The following is an 18,732-nucleotide window of genomic DNA, read 5'->3' as shown; positions in this document are numbered from 1 at the left end:
TCTATCTCTAACTCTTGAAAGCCATTTAGCTGTAGAAAAAATAATTTTGACATCAGGTTGCAAAGCGTCAGACAAAAGATCTGATACAGCAAATTTATTACAATGTTGTTCCCATTTTGCATTTTTTCTCTGTTCTACACCAAAAATCTCAGAATGTTAGAGGATTGAAAGATGCAGCCACTCTAACATGTCCAAGAGAAAATTCAAGCGTGAATTTTGTGCACTACAGCTATAACAAAACACAAAATGTTCACAGCTTAGGACAGTATTGGTTGTCTGTTGTCTGCTTGCATGCACCCCTGCGTACTGCCTCTTTCTGACTCGAGCTAGGGTATCATTAACTTGAGTTTGTTCTCCCACTCTGCTCTTTTCTTGTCTCTTAAAAGAGCAGACACACCAAAATTTACTCATGTGTTATTTTTTGTGCCAACAAGCAGTAAATAAGTGTAAATAATAGTTTAGATTTCAACAGCCAACAGCAGCTGTGGTTTGAGGTCACGTAAAAGAAAACAAAAAATCTACGGTATGGTTGCTCTTTTCTTCATTTTAGTTCATACCACCTGTTAGGCAAGTCTGCCTAAGAGTGAGTTGCAATCACAAACAATTAACAAGTTGTGATTATACCGCTGTTTTTGTATAACTCGCGTGACCTAAAATTTTTATCACAGCCATGACGCAGCTTCTAAAACCAAAACTGAAATGGCACAAGAAAAAAATTATATTATAAATTATTAAGCTAGCATATGCGAATTCTATGTCGTAACTTGTGTATACTGTTGTCTTGCACACCATCCCCCAAAAAAATGATCCATAAAAAAAATTGCCGTCTACTCCGTTAACATTACCCTTACCATTTTCCTTGGCATGAAATGCTGCCCTGTCTGCAATTTACCTTCAAGCTGTTTGATTAACATCCAAGTTTGCCCCACATGTGAGTACTGGCAAGATGCGACTGTTCTATATTTTCCTATCAAGGAATATGCTTGCCTTAAAATGCACAAAACAGAACCCCTTACAGCACTCAACATAACTAGCCCTTTTAGAGCCTTACAATCAAAAGTGAACACCCGCTCATACTATAGCACAATTATTAACAAGCTAATTAATTGACAGGCAAACACGCAAGGATTACTCAAAAAGACTGCCAGCAACACCTGCATGGTTCTTTCCTATAGCAATGTTTCAATCCTTACCTGGCAATGACACTACAATAAATAACATAGCTTCCGAACAACATGTACAGCACTGTGCGAAATTACCATGCTGGAAATTGTTTACAAAAAGGGTGATAAATACGCTCATGTATTAAACAACATCTGAATGTTAAACCTTAATTAAGTGACAAATTATCAATCATACCGACCAACACGCAAAGTGAACTTTTTTAAGCCTTTCTGCGCATTATGATACCATGTCAGTGTTTAAAAGAAACCATCAGTAAATGTGTAGTTTAATTTAACAAAGGCTTTTGAGCTCTAGGATTCTGTTGTAGATTTTAGTGTGGAAAATATAATTGATTTGAATCCTAAAACTTAAGCCTTTTACGTGAAATCAAAAACACATCCAGAGATATCATGCATTTTGATGTCACTACCGTGATACTGCAACTAGACGCTCAGATGCTGTGAAATTTCATGCAAACAGCCTTATACAAACTTTCAAAAAAGTGCAAAGTACTACAAATAAAGAAAATACTGCTCATCTATAAACTCGTTTGAACAGTTAAGACTTCCTTAGCAAGCCAGCGATGACCTTTTACACATTTCATTCTTATGCCTCAGCTACTTGCAATACAACAGCTAGTTGATAAAAATTAAGGGACTCTTCAGCTGTTCAAGAAACAAAACAATTGGACACATAATTACCAGTGTTTATGCATAATTACAGCTGTATAAGAAGCAGGAATCCATCAACAATATAACAAGGATTCCTTTGTTTAGTATTCATCAGATTTTCAATTTCTATAAATGCAAAGCACTAACGCAAACAAGCTCCAACAAAACTGTTCATAATCTCGTAAATCAGTACAGCACGATCAGCAGATAAGGCCAAATGCCCAATCTTGCACATACTAAGTTTAGATCATGACATGAATGTGTGGACTTGGTATTAAAACAACAAAGCAATGAACTGATATTGTTGCCTAAAGTCATGCCAATATGTGTTATCCATCTACAGGCTCACCTCCTAAAACAGACTGTATCATTAGCAAATCACGCACTGATGCGCAAATACACTTTCAAAAGGATGATGTAAGAATGATCAATAAGAATCACCTTCACCACCTTGATTTTTAAATGTGCACAAGCATTCCAACCACATTCACATTTTTCACCACCACAGATATTTCAAGCCCGCAAAAGGCAAGCACATCAAAGTGTGCCAACAATGATGCCTCTTGTGAACACACCTAGCACACAATCCCTTTCACTCACAAAGGCATTATTTTTCAGCCTCAGTGGCCTTCAACACCTTTACGATAAATGGCTGGTTATTTTGCATCAAGTTCACTTCATAAAGAGACACACACCTCAATTGTAGGCATGATCTGTGCTGAAACAACAGCACTGGGGACAGAAAGAAGAGGCAATCCATTGTGTTCGCATTCACAGCACTTGCACTTGGAGATGGGCTAAACAGCATACAGGTATCCCGGAATCGGCGGTGCATCCCCAGCAGACGTGAAGGGCGAAAACCAGGAGAGAGAGAAGCGTCCAAAGACAGCTCGCATGCTCCGCCAAGGAGAGCGTTTCTGCCACCTGGCAACTTCCTTCTTCAGCTGCTCTATGCCCTGCCACGAGAGAGGTAAAAAGTTTACACGGTGCATGTGATGTATGTACACACAATCTGTACCATACTGCACTCACAATGGAAGCATTTTCTGCACCCATGATACACTGTCTCAAAACGACAGGTACAGGTACGTAAATGTGCCAGGCAGCAAAAAGCAAGAAAAATATCTGGCAAGGCAGGCCATCATGCAGGCATCTGACATACTCTGAGATTCCCTCCAGAAATGGAGAAGCCAGGGAAATTTCATTTTCAAAGGCTTGTCTCTCAAATGAGTGAGAGAAACCCACTTTGAGAGGGCACGGCAAACAGAAGCTTTGTGAAACGGCTTGATTATGAGAGCTATAACTCCATACCTGACGAGTGTTCTAAAAAAAATCTCATCCCAGGGTCACCAGGATACAGAAAGTTTTCCTAAAAGGGGTGAAAAAGAGACCTTAAATGTGAACTTAGCGTCTGTTTACAACTGCCGAACCTTTAATAAAGAGCTTTAACTCCTCAATATTGTTACAAGAAGACGAGCACGAAGTGTTTCCTGCCCTTGCCTCGCGGAAGGCAGAAGACGACGAAGTGGGACTGGTTCCATGGAGCTGCTCGCTGCTATGCCAGTTATAGCAGGTGTTGTAAATATGCTGTAAATATAACTAATCTCTGCGTAACAAAATATATGACGTAATCCAATTTGTTCCCCGTCATATCTCACTCTTATTACAATCAATGCATCATTCCCTTCTGCCATTGAAAAAAAAAAAAAAGAAACTGTATAGGGCCTTCATCTTAGGTTTCATCATTTAGCCATAAAAATTCTGAAAAAGAGCAGAGCAAAAAAACTGCACTCAAAAAAGAAAACAAACACACGCACAGAATGTTATCGAATGCAAGAGGGCATATTGTGTTAGCAAACCTTACACTTCTTTATCACACCATGAGATGACCCCATCTCAATTCATGAATAACAAGCAGTGGTGCCATTTTTGTTGTTTGTGTGACTGGCTTTTCACACCTTTTTAAACCCCTAGCGGACTTAAAGAAGCCAGGCTTGTCACAAGCCGGCTGCTATTTCAGCTTCCTGACGAGCCCAGCTCATGTATTTTGTGGCACTCTGTGTCCGGCTTATGACTAGGGTCCATTCAATACAAGTTTTAGTTGAGCAGACAGATGCTAGTATTGTAACATCAACTTCCGTATAAAAGTGACTTCTGATCAGCGCTTCTGTATATATTTAACATTGTCGCAATAAACACGACCATTCCCTTATCACCGCCCAACGATGCGCGTCTGACATGGTGTCAGAAGTGGGATTGCTGCTCCTGGAATAGACTGTCAGGGGCGCATGCAGAACCTCAAAGCGAAGCAGTAGCTTGCAAGTGATGCAAGTCTGTGTATACAGGGTGGCCAGTTTCTCTAGCACGATACCCCCCCCCCCCCCCCCCCCCTCGTTCTTTAGCAAATCTGTAGTTACCTGATCCTCTCCAGCTGATTTCCCCTTTTTCATCGTTTCTAATGCTTTCTTGACCTCGTCCTTCGCCACTGGTGGAACGTTTGACTGTTTTTCCCTGCCACCAATCTCGTTACGATCCTGACTACTTTGGCTGCTGTAGAGATCTGTATACACCTCCTCGGCTACTTTGACTATCTTGTCCATATTCGTGATGACATTGCCCGCCTTGTCCCTTATCGCATACATCTGGTTTTTGCCTATGCCGAATCTCTTCTTTACCGCTTTAAGGCTTCTCCCGTTCTTTACAGCATGTTCAATTTTCTCCATGTTATACTTCCTTATATCAGCCACCTTGCGCTTATTGATTAGCTTTGATATCTCGGCCAATTTGATCTGGTTTGTTCGATTGGAAGCTTTCATACTCTGGCGTTACTTAATCAATTCTTTCGTCTATTTAGACAGCTTACCGGAATTCTCTCTAACTATCCTACCGCCTACTTCTACCGCACACTCAGTAATGATATCTCTGAAATTATTGTTCATTGCTTCTAGGGTAATGTCGCCATCCTCGGTTAGAGCTGAATATCTATTCTGTAGTGAGATCCTGAATTCTGCTGCCCTCCCCCTCACCGCTAATTCGTTGATGGGTTTCTTTCTTACTAATCTGTTGCGTTCCTTCTTCAGATTTAGGTTAATTCGGGACCTCAGCATCCTGTGGTCACTGCATCGCACTTTCCCAATTACCTCTACATCTTGCACAATGGCGGGGGTTGAACACATTATGAAGTCAATTTCATTTTTAGTCTCCCCGTTAGGACTTTACCATGTCTATTTCCGGTTCTTCCGTTTGCTGAAGAAGGTATTCATGATTCTTAAGTTATTGCGCTCTGCAAACTCAATTAGTAACTCCCACCTGTTATTCCTAGAACCGATGCCATAGTCACCTGCTGCCTGGTCTCCTGCCTGCTTTTTCCCTACCTTGGCATTGAAGTCGCCCATTAGTACAGTATACTGCGTCTTTATTTTTCGCATTGCCGATTCTACATCTTCGTAGAAGCTTTCAACTGCCTGGTGTTATCGACGGTACCGGAACCATGGAAGAATGCAAACATTATCCTCATTCATAAGAAAGGGGACTCTAAGGACATTAAAAATTACAGACCAATCAGCTTACTGTCTGTTACGTATAAGGTATTTACTAAGGTAATCGCTAATAGAATCAGGACAACCTTAGACTGCAATCAAGCAAAGGCTCAAGCAGGTTTTCGGAAATGATACTCTACTATCGGTCATATCCATACCATCAATCAGGTGATAGAAAAATGATCGGAATATAATCAGCCTTTATACATAGCATTCATTGATTACGAAAAAGCATTTGACTCAGTTGAAACATCGGCAGTGATGCAGGCATTGCGAAATCAGGGGGTAGACGAGCCATACGTGAAAGTGCTGGAAGATATATATAGTGGCTGCACAGCAACCATAGTTCTGCATAAAGAAAGTAACAAAATTCCCATAAAGAAAGGTGTTAGGCAAGGAGACACAATCTCCCCAGTACTATTCACAGCTTGCTTAGAGGAGGTATTCAGAGACTTAGAATGGGAGCAGTTAGGGATAAGGGTAGATGGAGAATACCTCAGTAATCTGCGATTTGCTGAAGACATTGCCTTGCTAAGCAACTCGGGGATGAACTGCAAATAATGATTGATGACCTAGACAGGAAAAGTAGAAAGGTAGGCTTGAAAATCAATATGCAGAAGACTAAGGTAATGTTCAACAGCCTCGGGAAGGAACAGCAGTTTACATTAGGTAGCGAAGTACTGGAAGTAGTAGGTGATGTCTACTCAAGACAGGTAGTAACCGCAGATCTGGACCATGAAAAGGAAATAACAAGAAGAATAAGATCGGGATGGAGCGCATTTGGCAAGCACTCACAGATTATGACTAGCAGCTTACCGGTATCGCTCAAGAGGAAAGTATACAACAGTTGCATCTTACCTGTACTCACCTACGGGGCTGAAACGCGGAGGCTAACCAAGAGAGTTCTACTTAAGTTGAGGACAACCCAGAGGGCTATGGAACGAAAAATGGTAGGGGTAACATTGAGAGATAGGAAGCGTGCAGAGTGGGTCAGAGAAATAACTCAAGTTACCGACATTCTAGTGGAAATTAAGAAGAAGAAATGGGCATGGGCAGGACATGTTGTGCGAAGAGAGGATAACCGATGGTCGCTTAGGGTAACAAACTGGATTCCAAGAGAAGGAAAGCGTAGCAGGGGGCGGCAGAAAGTTAAATGGGTGGATGAGGTTAAGAAGTTTGCGGGGGTCAAGTGGATGCAGCTAGCACAGAACCGGGTTAAGTGGAGAAATATGGGAGAGGCCTTCGCCCTGCAGTGGGTATAGTCAGGCTGATGATGATGACGATGATGATGATGATGATGCAAGTCTTCACGAAAGTCCCAGCAGCAGCAAGCATCTGATCATCATGGCAGCCATTTGATTTCCACAAGGTTACAGACTGGCCCTCTTGGATCGAGGAATTCGAGGACTACAGCTTCGCATCCGGTCTTTATGAGAAAACCGAGCAAATTTGAGTAAGAACCCTTTTTTGCACGATGGGCTGGAAGGGAAGAGAGGTTATTCGGTTGCTAACTGTAAAAAAAAAAAGACCTGAAGAACTTCAATGCATAAAGTCAAAGTTTGAAGCCTATTTCGTGCGCACAAAGAATACCTTGTATGAAAGTGCCCGCTCTAATCGACATAGGCAACAGCACGGCAAAAGTGTAGATAAGTTTGCAACCAAGCTCCACAAGCGATGCGACTTGGATAGCATGAAGGATCGCTTAATTAGAGATTGCTTCATAGTTGGCCTTCCAGACGAAGCACTGTCAAAAGAACTTCCCATGGATCCCAGAGCTAACAATGGCCACTGCACTAGCAAAAGCCCGAACAAGCAAGATGTTAAAGCAGCAGCAAGGCGACTCGAAAGGGCGTGAAAATATAGGTGCTCAAGCGTACGTGGCAGCAGTAAAAAAGGGCAAGAAAACAGAAGAGAAGAAAGAAGGAAATGCTACACTTGCAAATTGTAGGTAGCCCGCAACTACAAAAATTTGCACGTATTGCGAAGGTTCAACATACCCGCGAACAAGTTGCCTAGCAGAGAAGCGGAAATGTTTTTTTTTTTCTTTTACTGCCAGATGCTCGGGCATTTTGAAAAGGCTTGTCGCTTTAAGAACCAAGAAAGGAAACTCGACGGGGTGATGGCAAATGATGACGGCAGCCCATTCCTGACAGTTTCGCCACTACAAAGCAAGTCATCTGCGCACTTCGTGACGGTACAGATAAGTGGCCATGAAGTAAAAATGAAAGTTGACACTGACACAAAAGTCGTGGTAGTTGGTGAAACTTTCCCAAGTATACCAGATTATCTTGATAAAGCAGAAGACCTAAGAGGACCAAATGATGCAAGCATTAGTACATGCGGAAAGTTTCAAGCAGAAATCGGATGGAAGGACAGTCGTTGCGAGCAGGAAGTGCACGTCGTGAAAAACCTGCGCACACCTTTGCTAGAGCTCCCTGCCCTAGGGGTAGATCTAGTATGAGTAGTAGAAGGTCCTTGAAGTAGTTCAAATTTTTGACAGACTAGAAACTTCCAACAAGGGAGCAAAAAAGTATTCAGGGCTGTTTAATGCAATCGGATCATTAGGAGGCCAGCACACGATACAGCTGGTGGAAAATGCAGTCCCCTACGAAGTGTCAACCTCGTGCAGGTTGTAAATGGTCAAAGAGGAACTTGACAGGCTTGAGAGAAAAGGCGTGATTAGAAAGGTTGAGGATCTGAGAAAATGGTGTGTGCCAATTGTACACGTTCGAAAGCCATCTGGCACAGCCAGGATCTGCGTCGACCTCACTCAAATAAACATGTTCGTAAGAAGAGAGCGCCTCTAGCTGCCAACCATAAAGCAGATTATGGGAAGCACTCAGGAAGCCTCCGTGTTCAGTAAATTGGATGCAAGCTCAGAGTCGTGCCAAACCCTAACCACTTTCATAATTCCGTACAGCACGTAATGCGACCGGAGATTACCTTTTGGTATAACCTCCACATCAGAAATTTTTCAGAGGAAGTTCACGCAGGTTTTAGGATTAAATGGTATTTTGAACTCCATGTATGATATTCTGGCGTACCGCACAAATAAGGCAGAACACAACTGTCACCTGCACAACGTGCTCGAGAGACTACAGTGGAAAGAGGTGACGCTAAAAAAAAAAAAAAATGCTTTTCAGTCCAATAAGTGTCCTTCCTTGGCATGATTTGTGGAGCTGGCAGCGTGCGGCTGTATCCTAAAAAAGTGCGGGCAATCAATGAATTTCCGAGGCCGCAAAACGTGTAAGGTGTGCGTTTCCTTCTGGGAATGATGAACCATCTTGCTAGGTTCCTTCCAGATGCAGCATCGATTAGTGCACCTCTACGGAGCCTTCTGCGCAAAGACAGTAACCGGCCTTGGGGGCCACAACAAGAGCAAGTATTCTGCAAGATCAAGGAAACCATCAGCTCGGACAGGTGCCTCGCCAGGTACCACCCCCTTCATGAGACAAGAGCATCAGCAGATGCTTTGTCATATGGTCTTGGTGACATATTATTGCAGGTCCAACTATTCGGGGAATGACGACCGGTTGCTTATGCCTCGGGGTCGCTCACAAGGATGGAGCAAAAATGCTTTCAAATAGAGAGTGAGGCATTAGCAGTGACGTGGTTAACTGAATGTTTTGACAAGTTCCTAAGAGGTATGAAGTTTCTGTTCGAAACTGATCGCAAACCTCTACTTCGGTGCTTAACGGTGATCCTCTGGATGCCATGCCGCCTTGCATTCAAAGGTTCAGAATGCGTCTGATAAAGTATAGCTTCAAACTAATGCACGTTCTGGGCAAAAGCTTTCATCGATGGAATCCTTCAGGGCTTACCTGCTACAGAAAACATGCTTAATGTCATATGAGCCAAGCACCAAGCAACAAAAGACCAAGAGTACTTGTCATTGCTGGAAGCCTACCATCACAGTTGGCCAAGGAAAGAAAAGAAAGGCTACCAGAAGTTTTGAAACAGTTTTGGCCCATGTGTGCTAATATTTTAGTTTGCAATGAATTGCTGCTAAATGCTCGCATCATTATTCCACGAAGTCTGTGGAAAAAAAATAATCAAACAAATACACGAAAGACACCAAGGTATCGTTCGCTGCAGAGCAAAAGCAAAGGAATCTGTTTGGTGGCTCAGCAAAGAGATAGCAAAAGGTGTAACTGGCTGCCCACGTGCGTGTGACCGAACGTATGCGGTTCGCGGAACCCATGATTCCCTCTGAAACGTCTGAACTACCATGGCAAAAAGTCCGCGTTGACTTGGTTGAGTTAAAACGAGCCAGGTACCTTGTTGTCATGTATTATCATTCCAGATATCCAGAGCTGACCTTGCTGAAGGAAGACACGTCATCGGAAGCTGTCATCAATCATCTGAAGAGAATCTTCGTCAGGCACGGCATTCTAAACACAGTGATATCAGATGACGAGGCACAGTTTGTCTCGTTTGCTTTTAAGAATTTTTCAAGTGTGTACGAATTTAAGCCTGTCACAACTAAACCTCGCTTCCCGCAAGTCAACGGTGAAGCTGAATGCATGGTAAGAATAATAAAGCGACTTTAGAAGAAAGCAGATGACTCCTATATTTCCTTGCTTAACTACCGGAGCTCCCCAGGTCCCACAGGTTACAGACCAGCAGAACTTTTGATGAACTGTCAATTGCGCTCAAGAATACCTTGTGTCTCAGCTAAAACCTTGTGTCATACCTTGTACCTTGAGTCTCAGCTAAAGTGATGTGTCGTTGATCCCTGGCAGAAAATGGATAAGGTACAAAAACGGGCAGAAAAGATACTTTAACAATTGTCATGCTGCCTGATCTTTGCCTAGACTTTGTGCAGAGAACCAGGTGTGGCTGAAAGACAAGGCTGCTTCCGGAACTGTTTTGCGACCATCGCACACAGTATGGGCCTACTGGGTTCAGACAAACAATGGTGCCACTTGCCAGAACAGATGCCGCCTGTTCTTACTGCCAGACACAGGAGACGATAGTGCATGATTACGACTGAACGGGATCAGAAACAAAAAGAGGCCGGCCGACTCAACACCTAAGAAGTTGCAAGATTCCGTGCCACCAGCCAAAATGCCAGTAAAGTATGCAGATATACAGCAACCATCAGAAGGTGCTCAACAGGCCAGTGAAGCCATCAGACATTGTAGAACCACCCTCTACGATCGCATCACCAAGGCGCTGAAACGACTTGGAATAAACGATTAATTATGAACTTGTCAAATTACTTTCAATGCACTTTGCTTGAAAAAAGGGGAAGATGTAGTGTCAGCTCTTTGGTCTAGCAGGTACCTTACAGTTATCTTCAAGAAATTGTTAACAACTGGTACCCTCCCTTCCTCAGGGCAACATGCCCGAGGTTCTGCCCCTTTTGAAATCTGATGATGTATAATTATTATCCAACTACAAGCAGATTTTCTTAACAGCGCATTCATGTAAACTACTGGGGCATGTTACCTTTAAATGCATCATAAAATTTCTTGAATCTAACAACATACTAAGTGTTTTCCAGCATGGCATTCGTTGTGGCTTCAGTACCGTAATGCAATTGACAGAATTCGTACATCAGCAGTTCTCTCGATATAGGTGATCAGGTTGATGCTATCTTTATAGACTTTGCAAAGGCCTTCGATACAGTTTCACACCCTAAACTAATGCTCAAACTGTCCACCATACTAAAAAATCCATCATCATCATCATCAGCCTGACTATACCCACTGCAGGGCAAAGGCCTCTCCCATATTTCTCCAATGCGTAATTCAGTCTCCTCAACAGTAGGGTCTCGCAACTTCTTTCTCCTCAATGGCTACCTCTCAGCGGGTTAAAAGAGCGATTGTTATCGAGAGGTGTCTCTGAACGCAACCTAGAGGTAACATACACCCACTAAAGGCAGGAAATGATTACGGTGAAAATAATTAGTGTTACCGTTGTCAGAATGTCACCTTGTGGCTCTGTTCATGGCTGGTTTTGTGGCTATAATGAATTAAAAACATCACATGATGCAACCTAAAGGAGAACACCTCCCAGGAAAGATATTCGTAGCTTATTTTAATGTTTTGCAATTAAAAAAATTCTGAAAAAAAGTTTCACATACAGGATTCGAACATATGTTTTATTCGCAAAGTGCTCAGGTAAGTAGTGTTAATCCAATGCGCCACTGAGGCAACAAGTATGGCAGGCTTCAAATGCGGTCTTATTCATTTTTACAATATTTGCGCTATCTGTCACGAAGTGACGCTGCTCAGAGGACCCTGCCGTTGAAAAAACAGAATCACGCTTCTCCAATTAACCCGGTTCTGTGCTAGCTGCATCCACTTGACCCCCTGCGAACTTCTTAACCTCATCCGCCCACCTAACTTTCTGCCGCCCCCTGCTACGCTTTCCTTCCCTTGGAATCCAGTTTGTTACCCTAAGCGACCATCGGTTATCCTCTCTTCGCACTACATGTCCTGGCCATGCCCATTTCTTCTTCTTGATTTCCTAAACTAAAAAAAATCCATCCCTAGTTACTGGACATCAGACTCTTTCCCAGCGCTCCCAGTGTGTACAATTCAACTCTACGAACTCACCTTCAGTTATGTCTCATTTGGGGTACCCCAAGGCTCTGTACTGGGTCCTCTTCTGTTCCTTTTATACACTAATGACCTGCCCCTTAATGCTTCAGTATAGCTATGCCTTTATGCTGACGAAAGTCCCCAGTTGATCATGCTAGCCTTCACAATTCATTTATTGATTTCTGCCACTGGTCCAATACATGGCAAATGAATATCAACTTTTCTATGACTGTCTGCGTGTAATTTTCACAACGTCCGTGCCCTACTTTCTTCATATTTTCATATAATACAGTCAGCTTTCACAGAGTGTACCAATACAGCTATCTCGGTCTGCTGCTAACACGCGACATGCCTTGGTCAAAGCATATTGATGTCATCTTAAACAGGCCCTTAAAGGCAAGGAAACTTACATTGCACCTTCGGTGCTGCTTAAAAAACTAAGCTCCTGACATATAAAATACTCATTCGCCTCATCCTCGAAAATGCTTGTGTTGTTTGGAATCCATATAAACAGTGTGACAACAAACTAGAATCTGTACAGAAGAAGGCTGTGTGTTTTGTTTACAGGAGATTCGATATAGATGTTTTACCGTCTAGTTTTTTTTCCGGAAGTAGGCCTCAGTACACTTGCTGCAAGGTCGTCATCTTGAATGTCTCACATTCATGCACACTTTGGTCAATTCTCCTCACTTTTCTTTGCTGCATAATTAACTCATTTTCCAAACCTTCATCTACAAGGAGCCACAACATAATGACTTTACTGCACAGCCAAATTCAGCGGTATTTCTACTCACTGGGATTTATATCGTGCCACAGCCTCTGATTATCGAAACGCATTGAAAGACGCCAAGAAAGTCTTTCCACAGCACGCTTCCATCATTGTTGACTGATAATGCCAAAAAATTTTGAAACATCATTGTTGGTGCCAAGCATAAAGAAATAGCTCTAAATGACAGCAGCAGCACAGCCATCCATCTATCACCGTGTCCCCAAGTGCTCAATGATGCCTTCTCTAAACCTTTCTTACAGCAATCTCGTTTCTATCCCTTCCTTTAACTTGGTGCAGTATCCATTAATGAACCCAATTATGATTGACAGCCTTGGTGTGCAAAGTGTAATTAGCAATGTAAAGGTTTCATCGTCTTCAGGAATCGACGACATAATCTCTAAATTTTTGAAGAATACAACAGTTTATTCTTCTATTTACTTGTGCGCACTTTTTTCGCAGTCTTTGCATTCAAGATAGCTACCCGGGGACCGGAAGGTGGGCAAGGTGTTGCAATATTGACGTCTAATGATGCTCATTGAGCCAATTACAGACCCATATCATTAACAAGTGTTCCATGCAAATTGTTTGAACATGTTATATATTCTAATCTGGCTAAATTCTTTGAAGATAATTTGTTCTTTTTTCCTCATCAGCATGGCATTCGTAAATCCTTTTCATGTGAGACTTCGCTCATTTCTTTCATCCATGACTTATTTGACACATTAGACAAGGCACTTTTCATTGACTGCATATTCCTAGATTTTAAGAAAGCTTTTGACTTTGTAACCACCAACTACTTTGTTTAAAACTCAGCAAAGTTAAAATAGACCAAAATATTCTTTCATAGATAGAACGTTTTTTGTGTAACAGAACTGCATTCATCATTGCAAACAATGCTGATTCTTGACAATGTTCTGTAACTTGAGGTACGGCATTGGGATCATTATTGTTCCTAATATAGATTAATGACCTTTCTAACTGTATTACCTCCACAATCACGCTCTTCACAGACGATTGCGTAATTTACCGAGTAATTATTTCTATTTAAACCCACCCATACTTCAGTGTAACTTAAATAAGGTATCTAGTTGGTGTAACACATGGCTCATGATACTACATACTAATAAATGTAAACTTGTGTGCGTTTAACATCGTTCCGTTCTGCTAATGTGAATTCTAGTCCCTACTGATGCTGGAACAAGTAACCCCGTATGAATATCTAGGCGTTCATATAACTACTAACCTATCATAGCAGACGCATGTTGATTATATTGTTAACAATACAAACCGCATGCTTGGTTATTTGCACTGTAACTTTTATATGGCCCCACCTTTAAAGCTACTACTTTACAAAACCCTAGTGCGATCAGAGTAAGAATATGCGTACTCTGTGTGGAATCTGGGACTCGAAACTCTTACTAATCAATTACAATTAGTACAGAATCGCAGCGCTCATTTGATTTTGTCTAACTTCTCCCGTACTGCTAGCGTAACTGCAATGAAAAACACTTCCCAACCTCTCCCTTCGTGGAAAAACTATTGCTAATGCTAACTTTTCACAAGAATTACTACCGCAATCACCAGTTAAAAGGGGATCTTCTTTCAGATCCACTGTTCATATCACCTCGCAGAGATCATCGCCATAAGGTACACATTCCATACTGCCGGACAAATGCATACTTTAACTCATTTATACCAAAGACAACCAGCGATTGGAACCACCTGCAAACCTTGATTGCCCGTATTTCTGACACATGTTTATTTAAAGCTGCCACTGAAAACTGTGCGTTTGAGTAATATGCCTTATTTAATCTGATCTTGTATGTTGTGTAAGCTTAAGCTTTTTTTCGTTGTTGCTTCATTACATTTTCATTTTTTCTTTGCTACGTGGTGATTTTGCCTTTATTCCACTCCCTTCTGTAAAGGCTCCCGTGAGCCTTGAAGCTACTGTAATAAATAAATAAATAAAACATCCTAAACATTTCCCCCTTTTGCTGCGCTAACATTTTTAAGTGCATTTTTTTTCCTCATACCATTGAAGCTTAGAATTCTTTATCAGGCAACATTTGTTCATTACAGTTAGAGGAATACTTAGCAGCCTGTTCGTTATGTTGTATATTTACTTTCTATATTTCTCTGTTTTATACAGTACCCTACAATTGCAACAGTCTCGCCGAGGCTGCAGTATGTGAACCAAATAAAGAAAAATAAGAGAAAGCACGCTTTGTTCGCTGAACCATTCAGCACTATCACAGGTATGGGCACTAAAAAACCTTTTGGCTAAAATTTAATTTTTAAAAAAGTGCCCGTTAGAGTGTTGAAGCTTTTGAGAAATAAAATGCATCCAGTTGCTAGTCAGTGAACGTGTCTCGTCTTTCCTGCATCATTCTTTTTAGCTGTTTTCTCTTCCTGCTCGGTACACTGAATCAGTTCCCCATACAATAGCTCACAGGTGCTAGCAAAAGTGCATCATAGAAGCATTCGTCAAACAGAACACTATGGCAAGGTCTGCAGTTGGCACCTCTTTCACATGCCTGCTAATAATGCAGCTAGTTTATTTATTCACTTATTTGCTTTTTGTTTGCTTATTTGTATATATATTTATTTGCAAAATTCTAAGATGTCACTACTATACGGGGCTTGTCAGAAACCAAGAGGAGCCTCACAAGTGCTGCAACAGCAGCTGAAAACATAGCAGTCACGACCACCGAGCTGTGGCAGCCTCACCGGCACAAAGTGAATGCTTCTGAAATGTCTGAAATAAAACATTTTGTATTTTTTTCAAGAATTATTGCCTTGTACGTCCAAAATTTTTATTCCTGTTTAACTTTTTTCTTTCTTTGTGTTTGATGATTTTCCGAAATATTCACACTGGGTATTTGTATTGAAATAACTGTTTTTAGAAAGCACATTCTATTCCCGTCATTTGTGAGCATTTTACGCATTTTTACTTGTAAATATTGCAGCCAAAAAGTTTGAGACCCATCGAAATCAATCATTTTCCCTGTGGTAACAAAAAGTTAATGGCAAGCAGCCACTACTTTCCTTGACAGCTGAGCTCAAGTTCAAACAGCGCTTTGTATAGCAACAGAAGAGCATCAAATAAAATAACTATGAACACTTCTATAACAACAACAAAAAAAAAAAAGGGGGGGGGGCGAGGGGGAGTGGGGGGGGGCAGTGGGCAGACCCGAACACTCGTCTCAATAGCTGCTATTGTAAGAAGCACAGAATGGACGTAGTTAAGAGACTGGATACAGATACCAAGCAAAACATAGAAGTACTAGAGGGTAAAAATTAATTTTGCACCCTTCTTCTCTCGCCTAATGAGTACAAACGACTTCTAACAGGCATGGTCATGATTATTATACCACTGAATACACTGAACCTCTTTGGCTCAGTACATCATATCCGTCATCCTTATGGCATGGCCAAGATGAATCAGTTATGGTGCTGCCAGACACTGATATCAGGAAGGGAAAAGTGGGGATAAGATTATTTTATGCAGCAAAGAACATTTAGAGTAAACATAAGCACTACAGCAAAACCTAGTTACCTAGTTTAGGTTGCCTGCACATTCCTGAGCCACAACAGCATGTAAGCTATGGAGTCAAACGCCCATTAGTTTGGGCACACTGACAGGCCTCAGCGACCATTAATTAGGCACCTGGCTAAATATTGCGCAGTGATGAGGTATGACCGCCACGGCATGCAATCATCCAAAAGCAGTACATCTCTGAAGCCTCGACTGCAGAGTAGCCACAGTATTGTCAGTGCATCTCTGATGTGCGTGCAATAACAGAACGACAGAACAACCTAAGGGGGGTCCCGTCAATAGGCCAAAAAAACAGCTTGGCTGACAGTTTCTGTGCTTTTGCTGCTTAGCTCAAGGTGATGAATATGAGGCGCACGATCAGCCAGCTAACTGAGCCCATAGCTAGCACAGTTTTGGACACTGATATGCTTCATCGCTGTCGTCTTTCATTTTTCTCACCCCACTAAGGCACTACAGCATATTTCCTGCCACTTAAAATCTGCATGCCTCTATCGTTCCTCCAGTGGATCAAAGTGCAATACTTGTCAAAAGCAATTTGCTGCTTGTGCAGTGAAACCTTCTTGACATGCAATTTCGCCACTTGCGTGGAGACTCTGCTGCTACCACGACTGCACTGCGACAATTCTGCTTTGACACTCTGATGGCACAATAAGGTAGATAATGAATGGCGAAAAAATCACTGTCACTGAGTGGTTAAGCGTCCTTACAAGCAGGCCAGTTTTTTCAGCACACATTCATCAGTTAAATATGATGAGAAGGTTTCGTGTCAGTGACCTTCAAGTCGCCTAATAATTCAGGTGCAATTTTTCTTTTTTTTTTCTCACTACTTTAGCATTCAAATTGCTGCATGTTTAACTGAACATGAATGTGAAATCCCTCTAGTTAAACAAAACTGAGAGATATACTGATCCTCTTGAAAATACATGCATCTCTTTATATACACAGTATTTCTATTATTAAACAATGCCACCAAGACAACAATTTCTTTCATTTATGCACAATATTCAGTTCTGACGCTAATTCCCTACTAGCCTCTCGTCAGTCTGAGCTTGCAATCAAGATTCAAAAGTACATTACCAAAGACTCTGCCCAACGCTTTTCATCATAAATACCGCTGTAGTATTTCATTTTTTATGTATAGAACTAGTTCACACTAATTGTCATTCTTTCCAAGAACCCTTTCTAAGTAAAAGTAAAGCTACCCCAATAACCTCAGTATTTCTTTTACCCGTTAAATTGACCTGCTTGCTAACTTGTTTGTATTTCTTTCACTTTAGTCAGCATACTTTTCTTTTATCTTCATCACATCACATCTGACAAATTAATGTGCTGATTGGTGCATTCATGATGAACTGGGTCTTCTACAGTGGTGTATTAACACACTGATCCTATTGTTTTGTTCCTCTGACTACACATTTACTGCATGACTTATCATCCCTCTCTTCTAGGACAATACCCAATGTGTGCAGCATTTTACAAATATGTATATGAATAGATAGACTATACTACCTTCTCTGGAGATATGCTCAGGAATTGACTTTTTATCAACGAATATAAAAGAAGCAGTGAAACTGACCACGATCAGTAGCCACACAAAAAAATGTTTTGACCAGCATTACCGAAGACAGAGGCTAGTACATTAAATGGTAATAGTGTGAAAAAATGACGGTGTAGCCTCAAACATCTGCCAAAGCGAAAAATATGTTCCATTAATTAAAAAATTTTGCAGAAAGGTTGATGACTACAGCTATTGCCACAGCCAGGGTTGTAGTGAGCAAAAGTGGCGGGAGGGGCTGATGGGGTTTTAACCCCCATTTAAAATTAAGACCGACAATATGGCGCCTATTGATGGCTGCAGCTTCATTTTTTCGGTGTATATGTCACAGCCAGAAGGAACGAAATGAAGTTTGCAAACACAAAAATCGAAGGAATGTTTTTCGAGTAGTGCACCTTGCTAGTCGACTAGTTGCCACCAAGCCATGACCAGGTTTGTTGTGTCAGGGGCCAGTCGGGCCATAGGCCTGCCAAACTTAAAGTTGCGCCTACTAAACTCTCTCACATCATTACTGCGAGCATCCCTTTATGATGAGGGAGTCGGCTTATTTTGCAAACAGTGGCCCAGTCACTGTGACTTCCAGTTTACATATTTGCTTCACTGTAATATGCAAAAAAAGGATACCTGTGTGATATTATTTCGAATCAACAGTCACATCAAATACGAAGACAGCAAATTTACACCGCATTTTACACTATATACACATCATGCCCATATCAATGTGCAGAATTAATATTTTTGAACTACTACTGGGCCAATTGTTCATCCAAAGCACCCCTCCTTCACCTCGAACAGAAATTCTCTCTGGCCACGCCACAGGCCCCAGCATCTACATTTTGCTAGTAATAAGCTGTGACAGAGCCTTTTTGTACTTCAAAGGGGATCCTGGAGTTCTATGTTATAAGGATATAGTTTCAACGCTATCAAAGA

General features: G+C 41.6%; 1 protein-coding gene across 1 annotated transcript in view; it reads right to left on the bottom strand.

The window, feature by feature from the left end:
• Positions 1-517: 517 nt before the first annotated feature.
• LOC146203248 (palmitoyltransferase ZDHHC3) overlaps positions 518-18,732 on the bottom strand; it is a gene marked incomplete in the record, with an annotated part of 32,049 nt that continues 13,834 nt past the window's right edge. Inside the window, 1 exon segment of the mRNA XM_084588614.1 lies at positions 518-2,791. Coding sequence (XP_084444740.1) covers positions 2,633-2,791 — 159 coding nt within the window.

This window comes from Amblyomma maculatum, chromosome 1, assembly GCF_055883805.1.
Source record: "Amblyomma maculatum isolate TAMU_Amacu chromosome 1, ASM5588380v1, whole genome shotgun sequence".
Taxonomy (NCBI): Eukaryota; Metazoa; Arthropoda; class Arachnida; order Ixodida; family Ixodidae; genus Amblyomma; species Amblyomma maculatum.
Note: the sequence above shows the minus strand (reverse complement) of the source record. Positions and strands in the feature narration are given on the sequence as shown.